Source organism: Diabrotica virgifera, chromosome 1 (assembly GCF_917563875.1).
Source record: "Diabrotica virgifera virgifera chromosome 1, PGI_DIABVI_V3a".
NCBI lineage: Eukaryota > Metazoa > Arthropoda > Insecta > Coleoptera > Chrysomelidae > Diabrotica > Diabrotica virgifera.
Window position 1 is genome coordinate 291,045,768 of NC_065443.1, and position 27,673 is coordinate 291,073,440.

Sequence of the window (27,673 nt, forward strand, 5' to 3'; positions counted from 1 at the left end):
ATTTAGCATAAGCTAATGATCGAACCTTCCGCGAACAACGATAATGACCTATTATCGATTTCACTTGAGTTTTATTTATCATAGGCTAATGATCGAACCTTCCGCGAACAACGATAATGGTACGCGCCATTCACTTTGTTTGTTCTAAGCGCATTGTCCCGAGTTTCGTTTAATCACTTCTTAAAATTAAATATAACAATTTGTTGTATACAAGTTGTTCTAAATTTATATGCCCGTGGTTGAGAAAATTGAAAATATTTTATATTAAATTGAATTTTGTTTATAATTATCAAAATTTAATTTTCATATCAAATAGAAATATAACAATATGTATACGCATACTTACTTTGTAAAATTGTAAACAATAACAAAACAAACAGAAACTCTTTAAAAAATGTTATTATCTATTAGTAGATTTTCTTTTTTGTATATATTTTTTTTTCTTTCTTTTTTTCCGGGACATTAGTAACTACTTAGATAAAGTTAAATAGGCGGGTTGTGAGATAAAATTGAAAAATATGAAATATTTAGTTAGGGCACTTTTTTTAGTTATTAAAACTTTTTTAAATAATCTTTTGGGCAAAACTGAACTGTGTAATCTGGGAAGAGGTAATTTGACCTACATTGGTGCGGGGAGAGGAGCTATTATGGGATATGGCTAATTATTTGGGCACTCGACAGTTGGAAAATAATAACGACGATTTTTTAATAAGCAATTTGAGTAATTTTTCAGTAGGCCATTTAAATGTACGATCTTTAAATACTGGTTTTGACGAGTTTACAAACTATATGATGGAATTGGACATTGACATGTTGGGGTTGACTGAGACTTGGCTAAACTCCGACATGCCAAGTTTCACCTACAGACTTCCGGGATATAGGTTTGTAAGAAAGGACAGATTAGCAAGAGGGGGTGGCGTTGCACTTTATATTAAAAATAATATAAAATTTTCTTTGATTAATTTAAACTTTCCCTTTTTTGAACACATTGCCATAGAATTCACTGTAAAAAATAAAAACTATATACTTATTAATATTTACAGGCCACCTTCTGTAAGCGAATCTGTTTTTCTAGACCAGTTTGAGGATTTACTGGGTTATGTAACCGTTGCACATAAGAACATTATTATTGTCGGCGATTTAAATATCAACTTTTTAAGTAATACAACATATCCAAACAGACTAAAAAACTTGTTACAAACTTTACAATTTGATCAACATATTAAAGAGCCCACGAGGTTTAATTTTACAAATAACACATCTAGTTTAATCGATATAATTATTACTAGTCAAAACATACAATGCATAAAATCAGGATCATTGGCAATATCTCAATGTGTGACGGATCATAACCTGGTCTATACAATACTGAATCTACCTAAAATAACCTGCCACAAAAAAACTGTAACGTACAGAGACTATAGTAACATCATTTATGATTTATTAATGGAAGAAGGAAGAATGCTCGATTGGCAGCAGCTTTTCGTGACTGATAGTATTGAAGAAAAAGTGGAGATTTTCACGTCTCACATAAATAAAATTTTAAATAAGCATGCTCCAGTGAAAACCAAGAAAATTTCCGAAAAACCTTATTTGCCATGGATAACTACCAACATAAAGCAGTTGATTAAGCTTAGAGATAAAGCACATAAAAAATATATGAGAACAAAAACGGAAGGGTCTCTACAGTACTACAGACAATTGAGGAATTTTACCAAACATGCTATAATACGGGAGAAAATCACATTTTTTAATACATTTGGACAGAGTAAAGGGAAGGAATTTTGGAAAACAGCAAAAAAACTCAATCTTACTTATAACGAAAATCAATTCTATATACCAGATAATCTTAAAAATGCGACGAATATACACAACTTTTTTTCAGAAATCGATAACAAAAACAACACAGTTTCTACAGGTTTGATAGAATTTTATAAAAGCAACAGGCTTACAGACAACACTGACGAGTTTAATTTTACACTATTGGACAGGGAAAATTTAAATAAAATCGTCTCCAAAATATCGTCTAATGCAGCGGGTGATGATGGGTTAACAATAAAAGATATAAAATTATGCTACCCTTTTTGTGCAGATGCATTATTGAATATAATTAATTCGTGTATTTTGAATTCATTCTATCCATCTGGCTGGAAAAAAGCTATAATTAAACCATTACCTAAAATACCTGAACCAAAGGAGCTGAAAGATCTGAGACCAATAAGTATACTTCCTGTCTTATCTAAAATTTTTGAAAAGCACTTATATAATCAAATTGAGTCATTTGTTGAAATTAACAAAATAATACCTGATTGCCAGTAGGGTTTCCGGAAAAATTTTAGTACCACTACAACAATTGTCAGCATTTTTAATGACATCAGAGAAAATGAAGAAAAACAAAATAGTACTTGCATGACCCTTTTGGATTTTAGTAAAGCATTTGATACTATTGGTCACGAGATGCTGTTGGCCAAACTTCATTACTTTGGCTTTTCCAACAGTGCAGTCAATCTCATGCAAAACCTACTGACGAATAGATTTAGTTGTGTTCTTGTTAAAAAAGACTCAAGTGTTGATAAGTCAGAATTTAAATTAGTTAAAAATGGCGTCCCACAAGGTTCGGTAATTTCACCTCTGTTATTTTCCATTTATGTTGCTGACATGAAAAACTGCATTAAATTCTGCAAAGTTAAGTAGTTTGCTGATGACTCCCAGTTAAAAATACCTATAAATAGACACACTATAATAGACACTCAAAATAAATTAAATGCGGACCTTAAATGTATATCTTCATATGCAGAAAATCACAATTTACAATTAAATGCATCCAAATCGCAAATAATAATTATAAATAAAAATAAAAATGCCAGAGAGCTTATCGAAAATACATTACAAATTAACATTAATAACAATCCAATCCCCATTTTAAAACATGCAAAAAATTTGGGTATTATCTTTGATAATGAACTTTCTTTCCAAAAACATGTAAAGAAAAAGTTAACTGCAGGATATCTCAGATTAAAAAATTTATATAAAATAAAAAAATACTTAACATCTAAACAAAAATATTATCTTTGCAATACTCTTGTCTTGTCCCTGTTTGATTATGGTGACGTTGTTTATGGCGACTCTATATCTTGGTTACTTAAAAAGTCAATCCAAAAAATCCAAAATAGTTGTGTAAGATTTTCATATAGAATTCCGTATAATCGCCATATAACACCTTACCTTAATCAACATAACATCCTTAAAATGGTTTATCGAAGGAGGCAACATATGTATAATTTTATATACAAAATTGTTAAGACTGGGAAACCTCCATATTTAAATAAAAAATTTTCAGATTTGTCTAGAATACATACTACACGGAACACTGGAACATTTCTTCTTCCGCGTCACAGAACTGTGGCTTTCCAAAAATCATTTTCTTATCTAGCTGTCAAAATGTGGAACGGGCTGTCAAAAAGAACAAAAACTTGTCTCTGGTTAAATTTAGAAAGTATATAAGAAACATGTTATTACAAGAACAACTTAACTAAATTAAATTATTAACAACTATTTTTCTACCATCTATCCAGCTGTCGAGACTCTGCACACTGTCCGGCTTCTCGTCCTTGGCACTTTTTCGTTGGGTCTAGAAGTTATATTATAAATATTATCGTATTTGATTTGTTAATGCCTTTCTCCTTCAACACAGTTCAGTTTTGGTTTAGTTTTGGTTTAGTTTATTAATTTTTTCTTTTGTCTTATATTAAATATTACTTCTCATTGGGGTCTTTTCGCAAAGGTCTACCTTTGTGGTGGACTTTTTGTAATCGGTTTTATAATCGTGAGAAGATCCTTTTTTGTCTAAAAACGTTTTGTATATTCTCTGTTGTATATTGTAATATTCTGTTTTTTGGCAAAATAAACTTTTTGTATTGTATTCTATTGTGTCGCGTCGGTTCTGATGTCGTATTCGTTTTCGGCAACCTCAAAACCTCCCGAAAAATCTATTTGCATCAATTTAAAGCCGAAAATCCTCGAAATTCCAGGAGTTAGTTCTGATGGCGTATTCGTGATCAGTGACTCTAAAAATCCCCAGGTAATTTATGTTTGTATCAATTTTGTGCCGATAACCCTCAAACCTCCAGATGACGTGCCTTAACAGTGACCCTCGGCACTAGATCCTCCGGAAGTCGGCTCTGATAAGCGTAGTCATATTCAGCGACCCCAAAAATACCCGAGTGACAAAACCTGGCCCTTAATATATAAATATGGTTATTTTGACATGTTTATGCAATTTTCACTTTTGGATGCATTTTATGCACGTTAAAACGTAATTATGCATTTCCACCCATTTTTCTATAGTATACTTTTTTCCTGACATCATCCTGAACACAATGCAAAAAGTTCTAGGTGCTGTATTTAAAAATTGGTTTATTCGGGTATTTTTAGTTCTAATGCCCTGGTCTAATTTATAAAGTTGTATACTTCGTCTAATTTACTAACCGTTGCACGTCATCCGCGTCATAGCCTGTGACGTCACATGGTACCAACACGAAATATTTAGGCGGTAGGTGTGTTCTTTTTTAGAATCATTTTGCCTAGTACACTGGAATTACAACCACTAGACATATTTTATTATATACGCGTAGAAATAATATTTGACGATTTCTATTAATGTTAACCTTAAGCCCGGCCGCACATCAAAGAAACATGAAACGTAAATTACGTTTCATGGAAATAAACCACTGCTAAACAAATATATATCCGGCCATTTATGAGACTCTCCGAAAATAAAAATGTGTCATGAGCATGAATCACACTCGTTTCATTAGTAGGCGGACTTTGAGATGTTTTTAGCAGTGTTTTCTTTTCATGAAACATGTTTTTCGTTTCATGTTTCATGTTTTTCGTTTCATGTTTCTTTGGTGTGCGGCTTGGCTAAGAAATACACAATAATATGTTTCATTTAATTTGTATAAATGGATTATAAAGCGTTTTTATGAAGCAGATTTGTTCGGAACACACTGTAACTGTAATCGAACGACGGTGACATTTTAGAATAAATTGATAATATTTATTTGACAGTTGCGGTGATGACACTTCATACTTATTTGTTTATATTCTTTACTATAACTATCTGTTTTATTATATTTACAGTTTTTATTATTTACTTTACTATAAAAAGATCCTCTACTATAAAAATATAAATTTCACCTAATTTTATCACGACTTGGAATAATCGAGGTATCTGACAACTTTTTTAGTTGTTATTGTAGACATATACAAAGAAACCTACCGGCTTCATGCCAAGAGTTCGGAGCCGTTTTTTAATTATTAACAATGCAGTGCAAAAACGCTTGGACTGCAAATTTTAAAAGATTGTAACTTAATTCTTGTTCTCTATTTCTTAAGTTTTTACTTATTTACATTGAATATTAGTTTGTTTTGTTGTATAATCCACGTTTACAATAATTATGTGATATATTTGATTTAAAATGAATTCAGGATTTTTTTATACTTTGGCGACTATGTCAACTTAGATCTCTGGCGTAGATAATGACGTGCAACGGTAAGTAAATTAGATGGACTGTATATCCGTTGAAAAATACATTTCGACTAATTTTACTACGTTTCTTTTTTAAAATAATAAAACTGTCTAGAAAAATAGCAAATTTCATCATATCCAATTTATTTGCATACTCGTATAAAAAGACTGACATCGTTACCCAAATTCAAGTGTGTTCGAGTCTAGCCAACTGTTGTACGTGGCCTATCCCAATCTCACTCCAAAGTGCGCACTTGTCGATCGATCGACAAACAGTTTGTTTTCCGTCGAAACAGGAGTGAATGTTCCCAAGTTTTCCACCGATTTTTTGATATAAAAAGTGAAAAATGTCCCAAGTAAGGCAGAATTTCCACAAGGACTGTGAGGATACTATCAACAAACAAATCAACGTAGAGTTGAGTGCTAGTTATGTCTATATGACCATGGTGAGTTTTACGTTTCAAATTAGATTGATAAATATATTTTACAATGTAATTAGTATGTTTTGTTTATATATTTTGTCGTGGGTGTGTCGACGATAAACTCATTTTGAGTATATATAAATTGTAAAATAGGCTATATTATTTCACATTGTGTTGGATTATTTTCATTTTTGTGTATAACACTGATGTACCTACCAGTGGCGTGCTGGATCTTTTCAAGCGGCCCGGTGATTTTATAGAAAAGCGGCCTCCCATCCTCACTGTATCTTCTATTATCAGGATGTTTTTTTCGGTACTTATAAAATCAAAAGAACAAAAATATAAATTATTTTTAAATCAAACATAAAACTTTGAATTCAATGATTTTTTTTAATTTGCTATTTTTTTACTTAAGAACAAATCTTACAAATAATAAATGTCATGTATTACAATATTGTATGCAGCAAGGCAGAAACCATAATTTCCTGAAAAATTACATATAATATGAATTTGATGTAATTAAGACAAAAGTAAAATCAAATTTTGAGAATTTTTCAGGTATGTATTAAGTTGTAAGTCATATTTTTGAAATGAGATAAGCCTTGCTTTATAACCTTGATATATAGACCTCTTCAAAGAAAAAGTAATGCAAGTTTTTACTGTATTACTTACTGTATTACAATAAATACTTACACCACTTTTCCTGATTTTAGTGATGAAGAGAGGTCTATTTATTAAGGTTATAAAGCAAGACTTTCATCATTTCACAAATAATATGACTTACAACACTTTAGTCCAGAAAGTCACTGCGCATCCGCTAGGAAAAATATTCTAATTCTGATTTTTTGCACAATCTTACTCAAAAAGAACTCCTTTTAACAAATTTGCATGTTGCCAGGACCAAAAGGTGGTCAAAAATTTTTTAAACGTTTTTTTTTGTTTTTTTCCTAAAATTATTTTTTTTGCATGGAAAAAAGTTTTTTAGGTTTTTTGGATCATTCCAAACAGAAAAGGTATTTAGTGACTTTTCTCTAAAAATGATAGTTTTTGACATATAAGCGATCAAAAATTGAAAAATTGCGAAATCGGCCATTTTTAACACTCAAAAACTATGTGAAAAACTGAAAATTTGAATGTTGCCAAGGTAGGTATATATTTTTTAAACATCGAATAATGAAATCCCGAAGAGTTTTTTGCAATACAATTTTCAAAATTCCTTTGTTTTTTAATTGCTAATCAAGCGTACGCGACACTATTTTCCACCGACAGTATGGTGCAAATGAAAGGAATAAATTCGTTATTTCGTAAACCGGCGACTTTAAGGAAAAATCCCGAAACAGGTCGATTTTTATTTTTAAGTTATGCTATTGTGGCATATACGGTATACTAGTGACGTCATACATCTGGGCGTGATGACGTAATCGATGATTTTCTTAAATGAGAATAGGGGTTGCGTGCTAGCTCATTTGAAAGGTTCTTTAATTCTCTATTCAGTAATATAAACATTTATATAATTATTTATACAGAGTGTCCTTCTACGTCTTTTTTTGTCAAATAATTTAAGTTAATAAAAATTGTTTGGTCACCCTGTATAAATAATTATGTAAATGTTTATATTACTGAATAGAGAATTGAAGAACCTTTGAAATGAGCTACCACACGACCCCTATTCTCATTTAAAAAAATCATCGATTACGTCATCACGCCCAGACGGATGACGTCACTAGTATACGATACATGCCACAATAGCACAGCTTAAAAATAAAAATCGACCTGTTTCGGGATTTTTCCTGAAAGTCACCGGTTTATGAAATAACGAATTTATTCCTTTCATTTGCACCACACTGTCGGTGGAAAATAGTGTCGCGCACGCTTAATTAGCAATTAAAAAGCAAAGGAGTTTTGAATATTGTATTGCAAAAAACTCTTCGGTATTTCATCAATCGATGTTTAAAGAATATCTACTTGCCTTGGCAACATTCAAATTTTCAGTTTTTTACATAGTTTTTGAGGGTTAAAAATGGCCGATTTCGCAATTTTTCAATTTTGAATCGCTTATATGTCAAAAACTATCATTTTTAGAGAAACGTCACTAAAGACCTTTTCTGTTTGGAATAATCCAGAAAACCTAAAAAAACTTTTTTCCATGCAAAAAAAAAGAATTTTAGGAAAAAAACAAAAAAAAACGTTTAAAAAATTTTTGACCACCTTTTGGTCCTGGCAACATGCAAATTTGTTAAAAGGAGTCCTTTTTGAGTAAGATTGTGCAAAAAATCCGAATTAGAATATTTTTCCTAGCGGATGCGCAGTGGCTTTCTGGACTACTTGGGCTTTAACACCCTCAACAATGTATTTGTATGTATGAAAATAAATATTATTTGTAGCAATATATTTATGTATATATAGAGTCTTATTCATTTACTTAAAATGTATTTTACAATTAGAAAAAAATTCAATTATTTAATTAAAATTTTTTGAAATTTTTTTTGAAATGTTTTATTAATATTATTAGCAAAATTAACATTCGACTAGAAAAAAATATATTTTTTTACATTTAAAATTTTGTGTGAAAAACCTATTTGACCGGCCTCAAGAGGCCGCGGCCTCTCGGTGATTGCACCGATTCATTTATATGGCCAGTACGCCACTGATACCTACCTACACACAACCAAACTTATTTGGAATCATCTGATATCTCTTATTTCCAGCGAATTAAAAAAAAACAATATACGAAGGCAAACAATATTTATTTTAAAGCAATTTAATCACAAATCATCATTATCAACCCGTACGCGTCCACTGCTGGACATAGGTCAGGGCCGTAACTACCATTGGGGCAACCGAAGCAGTGTCCCGGGGCCCCCGGCCAAGGGGGGCCCCGCAGGTGCCCCTTTTTTGACCGGGCATAGAATTTAACGAGGAAAATAAAAATATGTATTTTAAAAGCCGATCCCAACGAAATATTTTCAAATGACACAATTTTAAAAAGATCTTACAGGGGCACCCTAGAACTGAACATAAAGTTTTAATTTTTCACTGGAGAAATTAGTAATTTCAACTAAAATGCATTTCGAACAGAACCCTTTGAAGGCCCTGAGGCATGATCTGAGCTGGGGCTTCCGAGAACTTAACAAAAAACATTAAATTAATATTTAGGAGATTAGTTATTTCGGAGTAATATAACCTAAAATGCCATTGGAAGAGGGGCCCGTTTCGATATCGTTTTCTAATATCCTCGTCAAATAGGATTCTGCTCTCATTAAAGCTGTATACAATTACTTCCCGACGGTCTCCTCCTTTTTGACATTTTCCTATCTCCGTCAATTTTCTTCCACTTTTTCCATATCGAATTTTACCGCATTCTTGAATTTTTCTTCCACCTTTTCAATTTTCTGTATCTCCTCAACAATCTGATTTACCTCTTCCTGCATTTTCTCTAAATAAACCTTCATATCTTCATATTTTTCCATTCGGTTTTTGAAGTTTCAAGAAATTTTCTTTTTATTTTTTTATTGTATTATCTAATTTTCTTTTACTATCTGTTCATTTTGTTGTTTTTCTTTTAAATTTTTTAAAGCGAATAAAAATAAGGCGATTTCAAAATTTTTTTGTGTTGTTCAACTTAAATAGCAATATGTAGTTGTAAGTTCAAGAAACTTCAGTCATAGAATCCATAGAATCAAGGGGTTAAATATCAAACATTTTTCCGGACCCCGCCTTCCGCTGGGGGACAAATCCCCAGACCCCCCGGCAGGGGGCCCCCAGATCACCTTTGCCCCGGGGCCTCTAACATCGTAGTTACGGCCCTCGTCTCCCTCAGCTCTTTCCATTTATCTCTATTTTGTGCGGCTTGCATCCAGTTACCGATAACATGCTTCAAATCATCGGCCCATCTGGTTAGTGGGCGTCCTCTGCTCCGTAGTGCTTCTTCTCGCGGCCTCCACTCGACAATACGTTTTGTCCATCGGTTGTCTGGCAATCTGGCGACGTGTCCTGCCCAATTCCACTTAAGCGACGCGATTTTTTCGACAGCGTCTGTTGTTTTTGTTCTACGGCGTATTTATTCGTTTGGGATTCGGTCTCTCAGGGAGACACCCAACATCTGGCGCTCCATAGCCCTCTGAGTTACGCGAATCTTGTTCACTACCTTTTTTGTTAGTGTTAATGTTTCGGCTCCATAAGTGAGTACAGGCAACACACACTGGTCAAAGATTTTCCTTTTGAGGCATATGGGCAAGTCCGATTTAAATACATAGTTCAGTTTACCAAACGCTGCCCAGGCTAATCCTATGCGACGTGGGAGTTCGCACGTCTGGTTATCTCGTCCCAACCGAATTTCATGTCCCAAGTACTTATAAGATGCAGTCTGCTCAATATCCATTCCATCAACAACAATATTACGATTTAGCACTGGATTAGTCATTATTTGCGTCTTGTTGATGTTAATCTTTAGTCCGACCTCTAAGCCAAGCCGCACACCAAAGAAACATGAAACGAAAAACATGAAACATGAAACGAAAAACATGTTTCATGAAACTAAAACACTGCTAAACAAATCTCAAAGTCCGCCTACCAATGAAACGAGTGTGATTCATGCTCATGACATATTTTTATTTTCGGAGAGTTTCATAAATGGCCGGACGTATATTTGTTTAGCAGTGGTTTATTTCCATGAAACGTAATTTACGTTTCATGTTTCTTTGATGTGCGGTCGGGCTAAGGAAGCGTAATATAATTTGTTCAACATTATTATTGCATCATCCATACGATCGGCTATAAGGACGATGTCATCTGCGAATCTCAAATGACTGAGCTTCTCTCCATTTATATTGATACCATATTCGTTTAGATCTGCCTTCTTAAATGTGTGTTCTAAAAGGGTTGTGATTAGCTTTGGTTAGATGGTGTCTCCCTGCCGTACTCCTCGCTGTAAGCAGAATGTATTTGTTTGTTGTTCAGACAGTCTTACGCTAGCCGTTGCCTTTTGGTAGATATATTTGATCATGTTAATGTAGCCATGGTCTATTCGGCATTCTGTTAATGCTTTTAACATTTTCTGCTGGCTTATGGTATCGAATTCTTTCTCGTAGTCCACGAATATCAGTGCCAATGGTTTGTTGTATTCCGCAGACTTCTCTATTAGGTTTTTTATTACCAGTAAGTGGTCGTTAGTGCTATATCCAGATCTAAATCCAGCTTGTTCTCTAGGCTGATAGAAGTCTAACTTAGCCTCCAGTCTTTTTTTGATAATTTTTATGAAAAGTTTATATATGTGTGATAGCAAACTGATATGACGGTAGTTTTTTAGATCTGTTATGTCACCCTTCTTGTGTAATAAAACAATGACTACATTGTTCAATTGAAAAGGAGTTTTTCCTTGGTAAATGCATTCGGTGAAAAGTTTGGCCAAAGCCTGGATAATTTTATTTCCACCTTGTTTGATTGCCTCGATTACTATTCCGTCATCGCCGGGGGATTTATTATTTTTCATTTCTGAAAGTGCCTTTTTAACTTCATGTGGTGTTACTTCTGGCAATAATTCTGATCCCTGGTTTGTGATTTTGGGCAGGGGCTGATCTTGCCTTTCGTTGGTGCTCTCATACTATTCTCATACATTTCGCGATAAAACGATTCGAAAACTTAGAGGATTTCGGCTTTATCCGTGGCAATGTTGCCATCTTTGTTTCTGATTTTGTACATATTTTTGTTACCGTATGTTATTCATATTTCGCCTCAAAACTTTTAAACCTTTGTTTTCTTGAATTATGTGAGTTATTTCTCTTGTGTTGTTTTCTCTTATGTCTTTTCGGATTGATCGGTGGATATCTTTATTTAATTTCTTCAGTGTTGTGTAGTTGGAGTCGTATTTTTCCGTCAACTGTCTTCTTTTACTTATTAACTCTTTGGTATTTTGGCTTAATTTTTCTTTATGGGTCACGGCAGTCGGGCAGCACTCCCTTTCTGTTTCTTTTAGTGCTTTCGTTATGACATTATTTGCTTGTTCAATGTATTCTATGCCGTTTTCAAGGTCTTGTATACGTCTGGTTAGTACATCTTCATAGAGGTTGTTGTTTTCTGGGGGAATCCATTTCGTCTTTCGTGTTTTGAAGATCATCTTGGTTCTTTCGAAATTGACATTCTAATCGTATCTTTGCTCAGATTAATCTGTGGTCGCTTCCTACCGAAAATTTGTTAAGGATTTCAATGTCTTTAATTATTTCTTTTCTGTTTGTTATGATAAAATCTATCTCATTTTTGACACTGCCATCTGGGCTTATCCATGTCCATTTACGCTGAGGCTTTTTACCTTACCTAACCTAATCACAAATACATAAAATAAAAATAAAAAAAGACAATAAAGGCTCGATATAACAAATTGAAACTTTTAAGAGCCTGGGCGTAAAATTTCGGGATAATGCTTTTTAAATGTATTATTTTTTTTCGAATCCTGAGATAACTAATAAGTATTTTTGAAAAATTTAAACGCAGAATGAGAGATTACATTATTTCCGAGGGCAGAAAGTCCCTGAAAACTTCTATAATGTTTATTTTAATAAGGGGATGAAAAAAAAAGAGAAAATTTAGTGTGATTTTTTTATTTTCAAATATCTCACTCAAAAGAAACTTTTTGTTTATTCTAAAGGCCTGTCGGCCCTCGGTAATAATGTAATCTTTCATTCTGCGTTTAAATTTTTCAAAAATATTTATTAGTTTTCCCTGGAATCGAAAAAGATGAATGAATTTAAAAAGCATTGGTCCAAAATTTTGTGCCTACCCTCTAATAGTCAATGTAAAACCAATACTGTTTAAATTGTTTTGATTTATTTATGTTTTTCTTAGTAGTCAGTGTTACCAACCCTTATGCAAGCTTCCAAGCTTCAAATTGCCTGGGCACGCTGCCAACCAAATTGTTAACAGTTTGTTGCAGTACGTTGTTCCATTCTTCAAGACAGTGGTGGATCTAGAATCTAGACATTTTTCTGGGGATGGGAAATTTTGCTTGGAGCGGGGACTTCCAATGAAACACCAACCAAAAAAAATACAAACCCAAATTATATAAATGACATAAATATAATAACTTATATGCAAAGTTCTTCTAATTTTCCTATCTGTCATGTCTATTGGGTTGAATGTGTCTGTCTGTGGTTTAGTTTCATGTCAGCTAATGTATTTTTATGTATCAACCATTTTTTCTTTAACTTTGGAAGCTTTTGAGAGCCACTACTCCAAGAGGAGCTTTGTACTAGTCCTGCGATGTTTTGGGCATTACCCCGGCGAGCTCTAAAGTGGGTGATCGACTTGCGAGCCATAATACCGCTGTTTTAAAGAACGACGGTTTTACTCGCGGCTCGTTGGTGCTGATCGACTAGCGAGCAAAACAGTCGTGTTAACCGTTCACAGCCAACATGTCGTAACCTTGTTACTTTCTTTCCTATAGGAAGGTCGAAATGATTGAATTTTTTCTTGACATCGGCTCTAGTTGAGTTTTGGGTTAATGTTTTTTATGATATGTAAGGGTTTAACATATCGATGGTGAAAGTTCCCAACCTCCCATGTCCATTTTTGGCTATTTTGTTTTGCTACCCTAAATTAAAGAGACATATATGCATTTTTACTGTTTACAAGCTCTTATGTCGTTATTTCATATGGCCATCTACAAACCAATTAATGAAATAACGACAAAGGAGCTTGTAAACGGTAAACATACATATTTCCTTAATTTAGGGTAACAAAACAAAATATCCAAAAATTGACATAGGAGGTTGAGAACTTTCACCATCTATATGCGGTAAGTCGAATTGCGTTGTTTTTGTACTCTGACGATTTACATTTCCATAAACAAGAACAGTCTCGTAATTAATCTATAAATTCCACTAAAAAGTCGTGGCTGAGAGTTCGCATATCCATGATTAAACTGGTATTTTCACTTCAACGGTCGCTGAAAACTGCCGGTTTGGCTCGCCAGCCGTGATACACGTGCGGTTTTGAACGACGAGCCGAGTAAAAAATAAAACAAACTGACGAGCCACAAGCCAGGCTCGTCGGTATATAAAACCGCGGTATTGCAATGATACACTGGCGAGCTTTACCGACGAGCCACAAAACTGCGGTTTTACTCGCCTGTCGATCAGGGCTTTAATGTTTTCTTTTAAGCTTATCCCACACATCATCTATTGGCGAGGAACCGCAAAGTGGGCGACGCCTGGTGGCGAAATTGAAAAGCATCAACTCAAGGAAAACATTGACTTTGCCATTAACTTGTGTACATATTTGCGGTCAGTTTATGTTGTAATTAACAATAATTTCGACTTAAAAAAACTATTGCAGTGTTCCTCAGTATTCATTCCTATTATACTCTACGTAATGACCTAAATTAACCAATGCCAAATCACACATTTTGTTAATTTAACGTTTGTATTAAACGTAGTATTTTTTAATGTTTAAGCGACTGCAAAATTAAATAAATGAATAAAATGTAGTATATATTATGTACATAGAACGTACATTGTTATGAAAAATATCCCGACCACTTCGTAATTTCCAGAACACAATTATTATAAAATAAATTCACCTACTTAGTTTCCAAAATTCCAGTTTTTATTTAATTAAAAATTGTTATCTGTCGGTGTAAAATAAACTGTAGTGCACCTATTAATTAAATTAAAAACAAAATTAGAAATCCTAAGATAGATTAATAATTTTTAGAACGCTGTGTGATTATCGGGGGCCAGATTTTTTTTATGAAAAAAAAGGTAAAAACAAATCAGTATTTAGCATCAAATTTTAATGAATGCATACAGATTAAACATAATTTTGAGTCGTCTTTAACTTATAAGATGTCTTAGTTGCAAAACTTAGTGGTTACTTTGGCAAAACACTCCTGTAAATGATTTTAATTTAACGTTTTAGAACTGTGAATTCAAATGACAAAATGAATTGTTTTCCTAGCGTTGTCGTCCATCTTTGACATTTTGAGCGCCCTCTGTTGGAATTTAATTTTGCGAATAGGTTTAAGGTCGGGTGAGCAAGAAGGCCACTCCAGAACAGTGATATATTCTGTTTCAACGAAGTCTGCAGTCACTCTGCTGGTGTGTGGCATGTTGAGGTGCATTATCATGCATGGAAATTAAATTTTCTCTTATTGAACCCCTTCAAAGCATAATTTCAAAGTTCAAAATTCAAGTGTGCTCGAGTCTAGTCAACTGTACGTGGCCTTTCCCAATCTCACTCCAAATTGCGCACATGTCGATCGATCGACAAACAGTTTGTTTTCCGTCGAAACAGGAGTGAATGTTCCCAAGTTTTCCACCGTTTTTTTGATCTTAAAAGTGAAAAATGTCCCAAGTGACGCATAATTTCCACAAGGACTGTGAGGATGCTATTAACAAACAAATCAACGTAGAGCTGAGTGTGAGTGCTAGTTATGTCTATATGACCATGGTGAGTTTTGCGTTTCGCTTGGTATTCAAATTATATTGATAAATATATTTACAATGTAATTACTATGTTTTGTATGTGGGTGTGCCGATGATAAACTCTATTTATATTTTAAAATGAAAAGCATATATCATATCTATATTTCACATTTTTTTGGATTATTTTCATTTTTTTTTATAATAATGTACAGACAACCAAACTTATATGGAATCATCTGATATTTTTTATTACTTCAAGCGAATTAAAAAAAAAAACAACATACGAAGCCAAACAATATTTACTTTAGAGAAATTGAATTACCAATACATACAAATCAAAGAAAACAATAAAGTATTGAAATAACAAATTAGAACTATGTATTTGTTTTAAAGAAAATAGCCAATGTAAAACGAATGATATTTAAATTGTTTTTATTTAGGTATTTATGTTTTTCTTAATAGTCAGTATTACCACCCTTAGCCCTTATGCTAACTTTAAATTGTGTAGGCGCGCTGCTAACCAAATTTTGTCAACAGTTTGTTGTGGTACGTTGTTGTTCCATTCTTCAAGAGCAGCTTGTACCTACTTATTAGCCGTGAGATGGTTTGTGTGTAGGGCTTTTCATTCACAGTCATTTGTTTCGAGCTTCTGTCATGTGTAACAGTGTCACATAATAATATATCTAAGTCATACGTTATTGGTATATATCAATGATACAAACCAAGGACGTATGGCGTAGATATATTAATAGTATGTGACACATGATAGACGCTCGAAACAAATGACAATCGATGAAAAGCCCTATTGTCCCGTCCCGTGCATTATTCTGCTTCAAGGAAGTCTGTAGTCACTCTGCTGGACGTAGAGGTGTATTTCACTTTTGCAGAGCTTTGGTCATTGGTCATGCTGATCAAAAGTTCTCATTGTCCCAAGACGAAATTAATGATCTCAAACAATTGCATTATTTTTGTGGGAATGTTAATAATGTTGAGTTGATAATGTTGAATGTTGAGGGACGTTTTGTTTTTTTTTTATATAAATTTGTTTGTTAAATAAACTGAAAGAAACAACATTGCAACGTGTTGGAAAATTTTTGTGTTTGTGATTTTAATTTCATTAGTAAACAACAGAACACAATCAAGGGTTATTAATAACCCTACTACACCTACTCAATGATATACACTAAATACTCGTATTTACCTACACTTATCCAAGAAATTAACGCAATATGTTAAAATTGGGACATTTTTGATTTCTCGAATTCCCTTAGCCTGTTGTCCGATTTGATTGATCTTTTAAATATGTTATAACCTTATTCTTTGAATATCGCTGTAATAATGTTGTTGCTGGACAGGCAAATTGTCATTGTATACCGGGTGTATCAATCAAACTATGTTTTTTTCTCAAAGTTCGTAACACACTGTGGAATAGTCTAGCATTTATAATATTATACTGAAATTGAAACCCAACTATAGCCTCAGGTTTTCTTAACATATTATTTTTTTGATGCATTCGCTTATGTTGGATAATTAAAAAGTTAGGTACCTACTTTAACAACTAGCCATGTTTTTCATCAATATATTCTTTATTTCTGCTTAGTTTAATAAACAAGTCTAAAGTAGGCTATGAGAAATTAACAATTTGATAAATGTCAAATTGTTAATTTGCTAAATAGTCAAATATCGGTTATTTACCTTTAACTGTTTAAAGAACTGCCACGTAAAGACACAAGATATGTCCGTGCTGTTAAAAAATTTGCCTCCCCAAACCATTATTTATAGACCCTCCATTAAATAAAATCGTTCTGTATGTTGCACTGGGCATAACATTCATTTGGTCTCGGATTGCTCTTAAACGTCGATCGGAACTATCGAGGTAAAATCTGGATTCATCCGTAAACAGAACGTTTTCCCAGTCGTCATTATCACAATTTAATGTGCTCTGGCAAATTGCAATCTAATGCTGCGGTGGTTTGCAGTTGGGCCTGTAGCTGGTCTTCGAATACGCAAGTCATGTTCTGCAAGACGTCTCCTCACGGTATCAATGGTGAGTTGGATATTATGAACCGCACTAAACCGGGGTTGAAAGATTTCTTGACGTGGTAAATCAAAGCGCATAATCTAAAAAAAGGGTCTTAAACGACCGCAGTAACTCGAGGTATACCTTGTCCGGGACGTCTGCTGTAATCGTTCATTCTTTTTAAAGCGTTGAACAATACGGGAAATTAATGTAGACCTATGCGAAACTCCCAACTTCCGACCGATAGCATGGTAGCTAAGTCCTTTACTATGTAAGGTTCCTTGTAGCTAGTGATGTAAGAAGAGAATATTCTCTTGAGAGTTGTTGCGTCCTTAATCGGGCTGCGAAACTCCCAACTTCCGACCGATAGCATGGTAGCTAAGTCATTTACTATGTAAGGTTCCTTGTAGCTAGTGATGTAAGAAGAGAATATTCTCTTGAGAGTTGTTGCGTCCTTAATCGGGCTAAGACGATACCTACATAAAAAAGAAAAATGAAAAACGGGAAATGTGGATACGGCTTTTCTAAGTAAACGCGAAACAATGAGGAATTTAACCATGGAAATAATGCTAGACAATTATTTGTTTCAGAATTTTATAAGAATGTCAAAAAGTGATTTCGAACTATTAATAAATATGATAGGGCCAAGAATAGAGAAGAAAGATCAAACATGAGAAACACAATACCAATCTCAACAAGATCAGCAATTGTTATTTATATATACTAACAGTTTTAGTTAAATGTATTTATTCAGGGTGCACTACTCTTCCATTTGTCTTATAGTTCCAGAAGTATGCCAAGTTCCACAACTCTGGACGTAAATGTATACTGCATTAATAAACCTTATTGTGATTTCATTTGACCACATATTCAATTTTTCTTTGTATGTTTTGACATAACCAAATTAAATTTCAGCAGAGTACAGGAAATAAAGACGAAATACAGAGCAACATGCAAAATTTTTCACAGCAGTTGGACTTTATCGGCAACGCATCAGGCACTGCAATAGTGTTCAAATACCAGTAACATTTCGGCCACATGGCTCAGCCAAACGGCGGTATTTTCATTAGATTGCTGTAATGTTGGCAGAAACATACCAAATAAATGCCCCTTTAGACGTAGACCAATCCATAACTGAGCAGGCGACTCGTGAAAAATAAAATCCCACAACTTCTCATCAGTACATTGAAATGCAGAATGTAGATGACCAGGATGATCTAATGATAGAAATAGATTATGAACCTGAGGCCTCATGTTTTTCTGATTAAATCATCACATCCATTACTTGCATTATTAATTTGTTGTTAAGAAGAAACTTTCATTTTTTTATCGTGTTCTGTTGTTTTTTTTGTTTATATATAAAGAACACTGTTGTTTAGTCTCATAATTTTGTATATAATTTCATGATTTTTAATACCCAATTATTTCGTCTTCAACAATATCCCTAAGTGCGTCATTCTCAGAAAATTCTCCATATCGAGAATATTCTCGAGAATATTCTCTGATTTATCATTCTCGAGAATTTTCCAACACTAGTTGTAGCGCGTTCCATTTCCACCAAACAACAAAAAAAATTACGGACTTAATTGAATCTTCAAATAATATCATCTACTAATTCCCCCAACAAACCAGACACTGTTTGACTATTAATAAATTGACATTTATCAAATTGTTAATTTCTCCTAGCCTATTTTAGGTTGTTTATTAAACTGTGCAGAAAATGAGGATATATTGATGAAAAACATGGCTAGTTGTTAAAGTACCTATCATTTTTATCATCCAACATATGCGAATGAATCAAAAAACAAAATGTTAAGACAACCTGATGCTATAGTTGGGTTTTAATTTCATTATTATATTAATAGAATATTCCACAGAGTGTTGCGAACTTTGAGAAAAAATACAGTTTGATTGTTACACCCGGTATACAATGACAATTTACCTGTCTATCAATAATATTATCATATGTATATATTATTACAGCGATATTGTTAATGAATAAGGCTATATCATATCGCTAAAAATCAACAAGTTTAGAAAATTCTAAACATTAAAAATTACCCATTTTTAAGGTGGTGCATTAATTTCTTGGTAGGGGTCGACAAGATAAGAATTCTTGTCTTGATAACAACTTCTTGTCTTGAGAAAAAATCAAGAAATTTAAAAAATATCTTGTCTTGACGTTTTCTTGACATGTTATATCTTGTCTTGACTCAAGAAATTTCAAGATCTTGAAATTTCTTGATTACCTGGTCCGGTGATTCCCCGGCGACCTTTTTATTGCGATGCGTGCTGACACGGCCTAATAAATCACAGAATGACCTACAGAATCTAATACCAAAGTCAAAAAATACTTAAATGAGCCTAGGTCAGAAGGTGCTGAGAATCTACTTGATTGGTAGAGAAGACACGGGAATGTCTACCCGTTATTATTGAAAATGGCCAAGGATTTTCTCAGAACGCCAGTAACATCTGTACCTGCGGAAAGGCTATTTTCAATAGCAGCTTTAACAATAACAAAGTCAAGAAATCGGCTAGACGTTAACTCAATAATGCTGGGGCCACAGTAACGTCTAATGCCTTTACTGTGGCCTCAGCATAAGAAGTATTATCTGCCTTAATTCATGACTTATCAATTCCGATTTAAAAATTTATGTTACATTTACATGATTTACATTTTGTAAATCGTTTTAGCAAAAAAAAGTGTTCAATACATTAAAATACGTTATTTTATGTTAAAATATGTTATCTTTTTCACAAATTAATACCTAGTCAAGATATTTCAAGATTTCTTGATTTCTTGACAAGAAATCTTGGTATTGACAAAAAATTTCTTGTCTTGTCTTGAAATCTAAAATTACTTCTTGTCTTGATCTTGTCTTGAAATCAAGACAAGATCTTGAAATTTTCAAGAACTTGGCGACCCCTATTTCTTGGAGAAGTGTAGTAGGGTTATCGTTGTGTAAATCTTTATATCTTCCAAGTTTTTGACTTCCATATTCTCTTCTGAATAATAAATTTGTTATCATTATTACCAGTGCATATTAAATAAAATAAGTATGAATTCCTGTCAGCTGTTATGCATTAGAACTATCTTAATTTTCAACTCTCTTGAATAGTAATATTTGTTTTAACACCTACATATATTTAACACCTATATTGTTGTTTGTAGGCCTATCACTTCCATAGAGATGACGTAGCTTTGATGGGATTCCACAAGTACTTCAAAGAATGTTCAGAGGAAGAACGCGAGCATGCCTACCGCTTAATGGAGTACATGAACAAGCGAGGAGGAAAAATTATCTTGAGCGAAATCAAAGCTCCAGAAAAGCAGGAGTGGACCTCGCCAGTCGAAGCGATGGTCGATGCTCTTAATCTAGAAAAGGGAGTCAATGAGGTACGTAATGTTTGAGCCATAAGTACTAAAAACAATTAAGAGACTTCATTAACAAAATAGCCCTCTGCCCTCTAACCATTTTTTCTTAAATGGTTCAAAATATCTGAGAGTTTCTGATTAGGGTAATTTATTTAATATAACAGCACTACAGGCCTTAGAGGAACATGGCTTCGATAGTCATGACTAAATTCTTCCACTTTTTACAGTCCATCACTTGTTCTCTCCAGCATCTTGTACTAATTTCTTCTATGCCAGTCCGGAAGGCATCAAACCACTTCCTTCGTGGTCTCCCTCTTCTTTTCTTCCCATGTTCGCCTGCTAACAAAACTCTTAGGATGTTTCTTTCATATGGCATTCGTGAAACATGTCCCACCCAACCATATAACTCTCTGTGCTCCGATTTTCTTTTTTATTTTAGGTCTCTTATAATACTGGATACGTTTTTGACTGCCCTGGATACGTTTTTTGCCCTCAACAGTGCATTTAATGATCCCGCTGCGTTGCTACCTTTCAACAATCGTTTATCAATTTCTCTCTCTTAGTCCCCACTATTTGTAACTGTTACTCCAAGGTACTTAAATTCAGTTAGGTACCTTCTTAAATTTATGATCTCTGTCATTTGTCCTTAGGGTGATCCATGTATTTTCTTCTGCACTTTCCCCTACCATTTCCATATACCTGTTTTTTCTTGGTTTATCTTCTTCTTGCAGTACCGTCTCCTATCGGAGGTTGGCTACCATCACAGCAATCTTAACTTTGTTGGCTGCAGCTCTGAACAACTGTATTGAACTGCACCCATACCACTCCCTTAAATTTCGCAACCAGGAAATCCTCCTACGTCCCACATTTCTCTTTCTCGAGATTTTTCCTTGGATTATGAGTCTTAGCAGAGAGTACATTTCTCCTCTCATTATGTGGCCTAGATATTCCAGTTTTTTCGTTTGTATGGTTTTTATGACTTCGCATTCCTTCCCCATCTTCAGCAAAACTGATATGATCTGTTACTCTTTCTGTCCATGGTATTTTCCACATTCTCCTGTAGCACCACATCTCGAATGCCTCAATCTTTTTTATGTTTATCTTTTTCAGTGTCCAAGCTTCCATGCCGTACAGCAGAACGAAGAAAACATAGCACCTTAACATTCTCGTTCTTAAGTTTATATTTATGTCCCGGCTGCATAGGAACTTTTTCATTTTGACAAACGATTGTCTCGCTATCTCTATTCGCCTCTTGATTTCTCTTGTCTGGTCATTAGTATCAGTGAACCAAACCCCTAAATATTTGTAGGACGTAACTCTTTCAACTGGCTGATTATTTATGGTTAAATTCACATTGGTGTATATTCTTTGCTACAATCATGAATTTAGTCTTTTTGATGTTCAGTTTTAGACCATACTTATTGGTATGAGTGTTTATGTTTTCCATCAAATACTGTAAATTTGCTAGCTTATCTGTTACTATTAGCGTGTCATCAGCGTATCGTATATTGTTAATTAACTCTCCGTTAATGTTCATACCAATGTTTTGCTCTAGGAGCAAAACATTGCTTCTTGGTTTATAGTCACACCATATTTTCTAGCTTCTTCTTCAAACTGTTTGAACATTTTTCGAAATTCTATTCTTGAACGTATCAGAAACACCAAATCATCTGCAAAACCTATGCATTGTTGTCTTTTGTTGAGAATCGTGCCGCTTGTCTGGATATTGGCTCCTCTGATTATCTTTTCTAGTACTAGGTTGAATAGGTCTGTTGACAGGGGGTCTCCTTGTTTTAATCCTATATTGAGGTTAAACTGATTTGAAAAACTTCCCTCTATCATGACTTTATTGACTGTATTGGTTAGCGTCATGTTCTCTAATCGTAACAATTTCTCTGGTATTCCTAGTGATCTCATTGCTAATAGGGTAATTTGGGTGGTACAGATATTTTAACATCTTCATCACGAGAGATAGACCCAAAATTCAGAAAACCGTCGTAGTTTACACCAGACACTTCTCAAGAAACACCTACTTTGACAAAAGTTTTCATAAGTAAGCGACGTGTCATGTCGCGATGCTATCTCGAGCATCCGACGCGACCTATGTCATATTTACAATGGCTGTCAAGTTTACAATGAATATTTTTCCCAAACTCTTCGAGACCTTACACCGGTCCCACTTGCGAATAAGATTCTCCCAGTAGGCTAATTTGGTTTTGCTTAGTGGCATTTGGCAATGTAAATAAACATAAGGATTATGTTTATTCTCTTCGAAAATTTTAAGATGCAATTTGAAATATTTATTAAAATCTTCTAGCAAACTTTTTTGAATACAGAGTTGAAAAACGCTACAAAGTTATTAAACAAGTTTGCTATTTATGCAAAATTATGTTTTAGTAATAAATCATGATTAGTTAGTTCTGAGAGCTGTCAAGTCAGATAACAAAATCGAATGCGAATGTCAACGAAAAAATTTTCTCATAACGAACGTTAGGTACATACGTTAATGATAATGCTCTTGTATGGTTTCTATAATCATGAGTTATGTTAATTCATAAAACTAAGTCATAATATAAAACATCTATGCTATAAACTAAAAGTAAAGATGATTCAGATTTTATTACAGAATCGGGTATCTACTATGTGCGTATATGTATTTCAAATTCAACTTATTCTCATCATAGCACCTGTGTAGAAGCACTTAACTTAATTCTTGTATTTAAAATTCCGCTTTCTAATTCTTCTGTTTTCCTTTTCTTCCAGAGCCTTTTACACTTGCACAATGTTGGTTCCGGTCACATGGACATTAACTTATGCGATTTCCTGGAGCAACATTATTTGCAGGAGCAAGTGGATGCTATCAAGGAAATAGGAGACCACATTACGAATCTGAAGAGGGTTGGAGAGGGTCTCGGCGTGTACATGTTTGACCAAAGGTTGGATAAGGAAGCTGCTTCCAATTAGAACAAGCTGAAATATTTAGTAACCAAAAATAATACTTATTGGAAAAGCGGATGTATTGTTTTTCTATCCATTTTTCATCAAATATTGAATATGTTTCATTTATTTTTTTCGTTATTGATGATTTTTCGTACAAATATGTTTATCAGTTTTTATCTTATTGGTACGATAACAAAACATTATGTCTATAGCAATTCATTTGTCTTATTTTGTTTCCGTTCAAAAGTTGTTTTCAAAATACAATAATACTGTTTACAATTATTAATTTTATACACTTTTATACCAATATTTGGAGGTAAAAGCATTTTTATCCGCTACTTTCATTAAAGCTAGACAGAAAAAAATGCAACCGTAAGAATAATCATACTGTTGAAGTGTACACTTAAAAGCTGCAAAGACGTTACAATGCACAATTATTTTAAAATTTAAAATAATCATACTGTTGAACTGTTGAAGTGTACACTTAAAAGCTGCAAATACGTTACAATGCACAATTATTTTAAAATTTACTTGTAATTTTAGCTTACATTCTTATGACAGTTGGCATATGACATATGACAACTCGAAGATGACATATGACTGGTAATAGATAATGCAAGGCAGACAACAATTGACAACAGATTTTATAATGACATAGCACATTGTCATGACTTTTTTAAACTTTTTAATATCTAGCAGCAATCTGTGGATAATTATTGACTGATATATTTGTGATATGTACACGTATATGTCTCTTAGTATAGTATAGTTGATCCAAAAGATGGCATAACCCAGACATCCAAAGCGAAAGTTATATTTTAACACCAAATTGTTCTATATGGTCCACACAATGTCCAGAAAAAAGTCACACCATTTTGAGCGTCGGGTTTGGGGGGGAGAGGGGAGAGAAATCGGTAAATTCGTAGTTTTTTAAGTTTTTAGCCAATATTTCTAAAACTATGCGGTTTAGCAAGAACAACCCTCTATACAAAATTGTTCTACATTAAATTTGAAATAAAAAAGGCCCTATGCATAATCTTTCTAAAATGAATGGTTCCAAAGTTACGGAGGTAGTATAGTATAACTGGTCCAAAAAAAGGCCTAACCCAAACATCCAAAGTAAAAGTTTTCCTTTAACACCAAAATGTTCTATATGGTCCACATATTGTTCAGTAAAAAGTTACACCATTTTGAGCGTCCGGTTTGGGAGGGAGATGGGAGAGAAACCGGTAAATTAGTAGTTTTTTTAAGTTTTTCGTCAATATTTCTAAAACTATGCTTTAGCGTAAACAATGTTATATAACAAAATGTTCTACATGAAGTTTAAAACAAAAAATGTTCTATACATAATTGTTATAGAATCAAAGGCTCCAGAGTTACGGAGGGTGAAAAGTCGAGGTTTTCGATACTTTTTATATTTTTTGGGCAATATTTATGATATAACTATACCAAAAACCCAGACATCCAAAGTGAAAGTTATCCTCCAACACCAAATTGTTTTATATGGTCCACATAATGTTCAGAAAAAAGTCACACCATTTTGAGCGTCGGGTTTGGGGGGGGGGGGAGACGGGGGGAAATCGGTATATATAAAAAGTATCGAAAACCTCCACTTTTCACCCTCCGTAACTCTGGAGCCTTTGATTTTATAACAATTATGTATACAACCTTTTTTGTTTTAAATTTTATGTAGAACATTTTTCTATAGAACATTCCTTACGTTAAAGCATAGTTTTAGAAATATTGACGAAAAACGTAAAAAACTATTAATTTACCGACTTCTCCCCCATCTCCCCCCCAAACCGGACGCTCAAAATGGTGTAACTTTTTACTGAACAATATGTGGACCATATAGAACAATTTGGTGTTGAAGGAAAACTTTTACTTTGGATGTCTGGGTTAGGCCTTTTTTGGACCAATTATACTATACTACCTCCGTAACTTTGGAACCGTTCATTTTAGAAGGGTTATGCATAGGGCCTTTTTTATTTCAAATTTAATGTAAAACAATTTTATGTAGAGGGTTGTTCATGCTAAACCGCTTAGTTTTAGAAATATTGACGAAAAACGTAAAAAACTAGGAATTTGCAGATTTCTCCCCCTCTCCCCCCTCAAACCCGACGCTCAAAATGGTGTGACTTTTTTCTGAACATTACGTGGACCATATAGAACAATTTGGTGTTGGAGGATAACTTTCACTTTGGATGTCTGGGTTTGGGTCTAACTATACCATACTATCTGTCTAGTTTTGATTAAGGTTGTTTTTATATAGAGGAAAAACTATATGATTGGTATCGAACTTATATAACAGATTGTCAATTGAGGATATTGTTTTAATAGCATATATTACAACGTGATATATAACTTTATATAGATAGGCTTAATATATTGTATAATAAAAAATTTCATTTCTCATTTTTATATTTGAATATTTTCCCTTAAATAATTCGAAATTTTGATTCTCTAATAGATGGAATACCAGCGGAGATTCTAAAAGCAATATACGAGATAAGCATAGGTGTAAAACTGGATATGTGCAACATATGAATCACAGGTAAATGGCCTGATGAGTGGTGTGAATCAACCTTTATCTTTATCCATAAAAAAGGATCACTAACTATATGCAACAATTACAGAACCATTGTCCTTATTCCTTATGCAAGCAAAATTCTACTGCATATAATCAATGAACTCCTAAAGAATTTTCTATTTCCAGAGATAGCCGAAGCACCGTGTGGATTCATATCAGGAAAGAGAACGCGTGAACAGATATGGGACAGATAATAGAAAAACAGGGAACGTAATAAAACAAGAAATCCAGTATACCAATGCTGCTATGTTTCGTAGATAATACAAAGGCTTTTACAGTAATGGTATCCCTCTGGAGTAGGTATAATGGGAAATATGGGAATGCCTAACCACCTAGTTAACCTAATACGAAATCTGTATGATAAAAACTCGGCGAAAGTGAAAATACACGGAATATTTTCAAATGTGTTCAAAACGAAAAAAGGAATTATAGTCTAAGAGCTAGTGAACCCTCCGACTAACGGTCGTCCTGTAAGGCTAGAAATTTGTATAGTGATAATTCATAGCACACCAAGGCTAAAAACCATGACCTGGCAGGCATCAACCCTGCACGTGTATCTACCAGGTGAATCGAAAAGTGCATAGTTTAGGGGAAAAATAAACTTTCTCCTGTAAAGTTTAAATTTAAGTATGTGTTTGAGTATGTCATTTAGAAGAAATGTGTACAATAACAGGCGATTCTGAACAGCACAAGACCTTGCCAAGCGAAGGGAAAGATTAGGGGTTTTTCCTAAAATTATTCTTTTTGCATCGAACAAAGTTTTTTTAGATTTTTTGAATCGTTCCAAACATAAAAGGCCTCTAGTGATTTTTCTCTTAGTCTAATAGTTTTTGTTATACAGTGCTAGTCAAAAGTCCGTACCCCCCCTCTTATCTTTTGAACGGTTTTACCTATAATAGTGAAATTTGGATGGAGGAAATTAACTGACGTAAGCTTCTTAACTAGTTATGACAGGTGACGTAATAGTGACAGATGACGTTACAGAGCCACTGTGACCGATAATTTTAAATGGGACCTTATGGCAAGTGATACCTCGTTTGAAAGGTATTCAAAATACCTACTCAGCCATACTAATTTTTTTGTGTTTTAGTTGATTTTGATTTTGGTGAATAAATTAAATAAATATAATATTGTAGCTTCGCATTTAATTAATAAAAATTCAAATGTACGCCTATGGTTTTTTTGTCAAAAAAGTTGACGTTTTTCGATTTTCTAGTAGTTTTTACGTCAACGTCAACCTTTTTGACAAGTAATCATAGGCGGAATTTTGAATTAATTAAATGAAACTACAATTTTATATTTATTTCATTAATTCGTCAAAATTAGCTTAAATTTAAACAATATTAGTATGACTGAATAGGTATTTTCAATACCTTTCA

At 33.7% G+C, this 27,673-nt stretch overlaps 1 protein-coding gene across 2 annotated transcripts; it reads left to right on the plus strand.

Moving 5' to 3' along the window:
• Nucleotides 1-5,709: 5,709 nt before the first annotated feature.
• Nucleotides 5,710-26,119, plus strand: LOC114329760 (soma ferritin). 2 transcript variants are annotated; one of them, XM_028278969.2, is made up of 3 exons: nt 5,710-5,976; nt 20,561-20,785; nt 23,528-26,119. In XM_028278969.2, the coding sequence occupies exons 1-3, from the start codon at nt 5,878-5,880 to the stop codon at nt 23,726-23,728; spliced, it is 525 nt and encodes a 174-aa protein (XP_028134770.1). In that variant the 5' UTR covers nt 5,710-5,877; the 3' UTR covers nt 23,729-26,119. The 2 variants fall into 2 exon arrangements, with proteins under 2 accessions (XP_028134770.1, XP_028134769.1); XM_028278968.2 differs by lacking the exon at nt 5,710-5,976 and adding an exon at nt 15,190-15,393.
• The last annotated feature ends 1,554 nt before the right edge of the window (nt 26,120-27,673 follow it).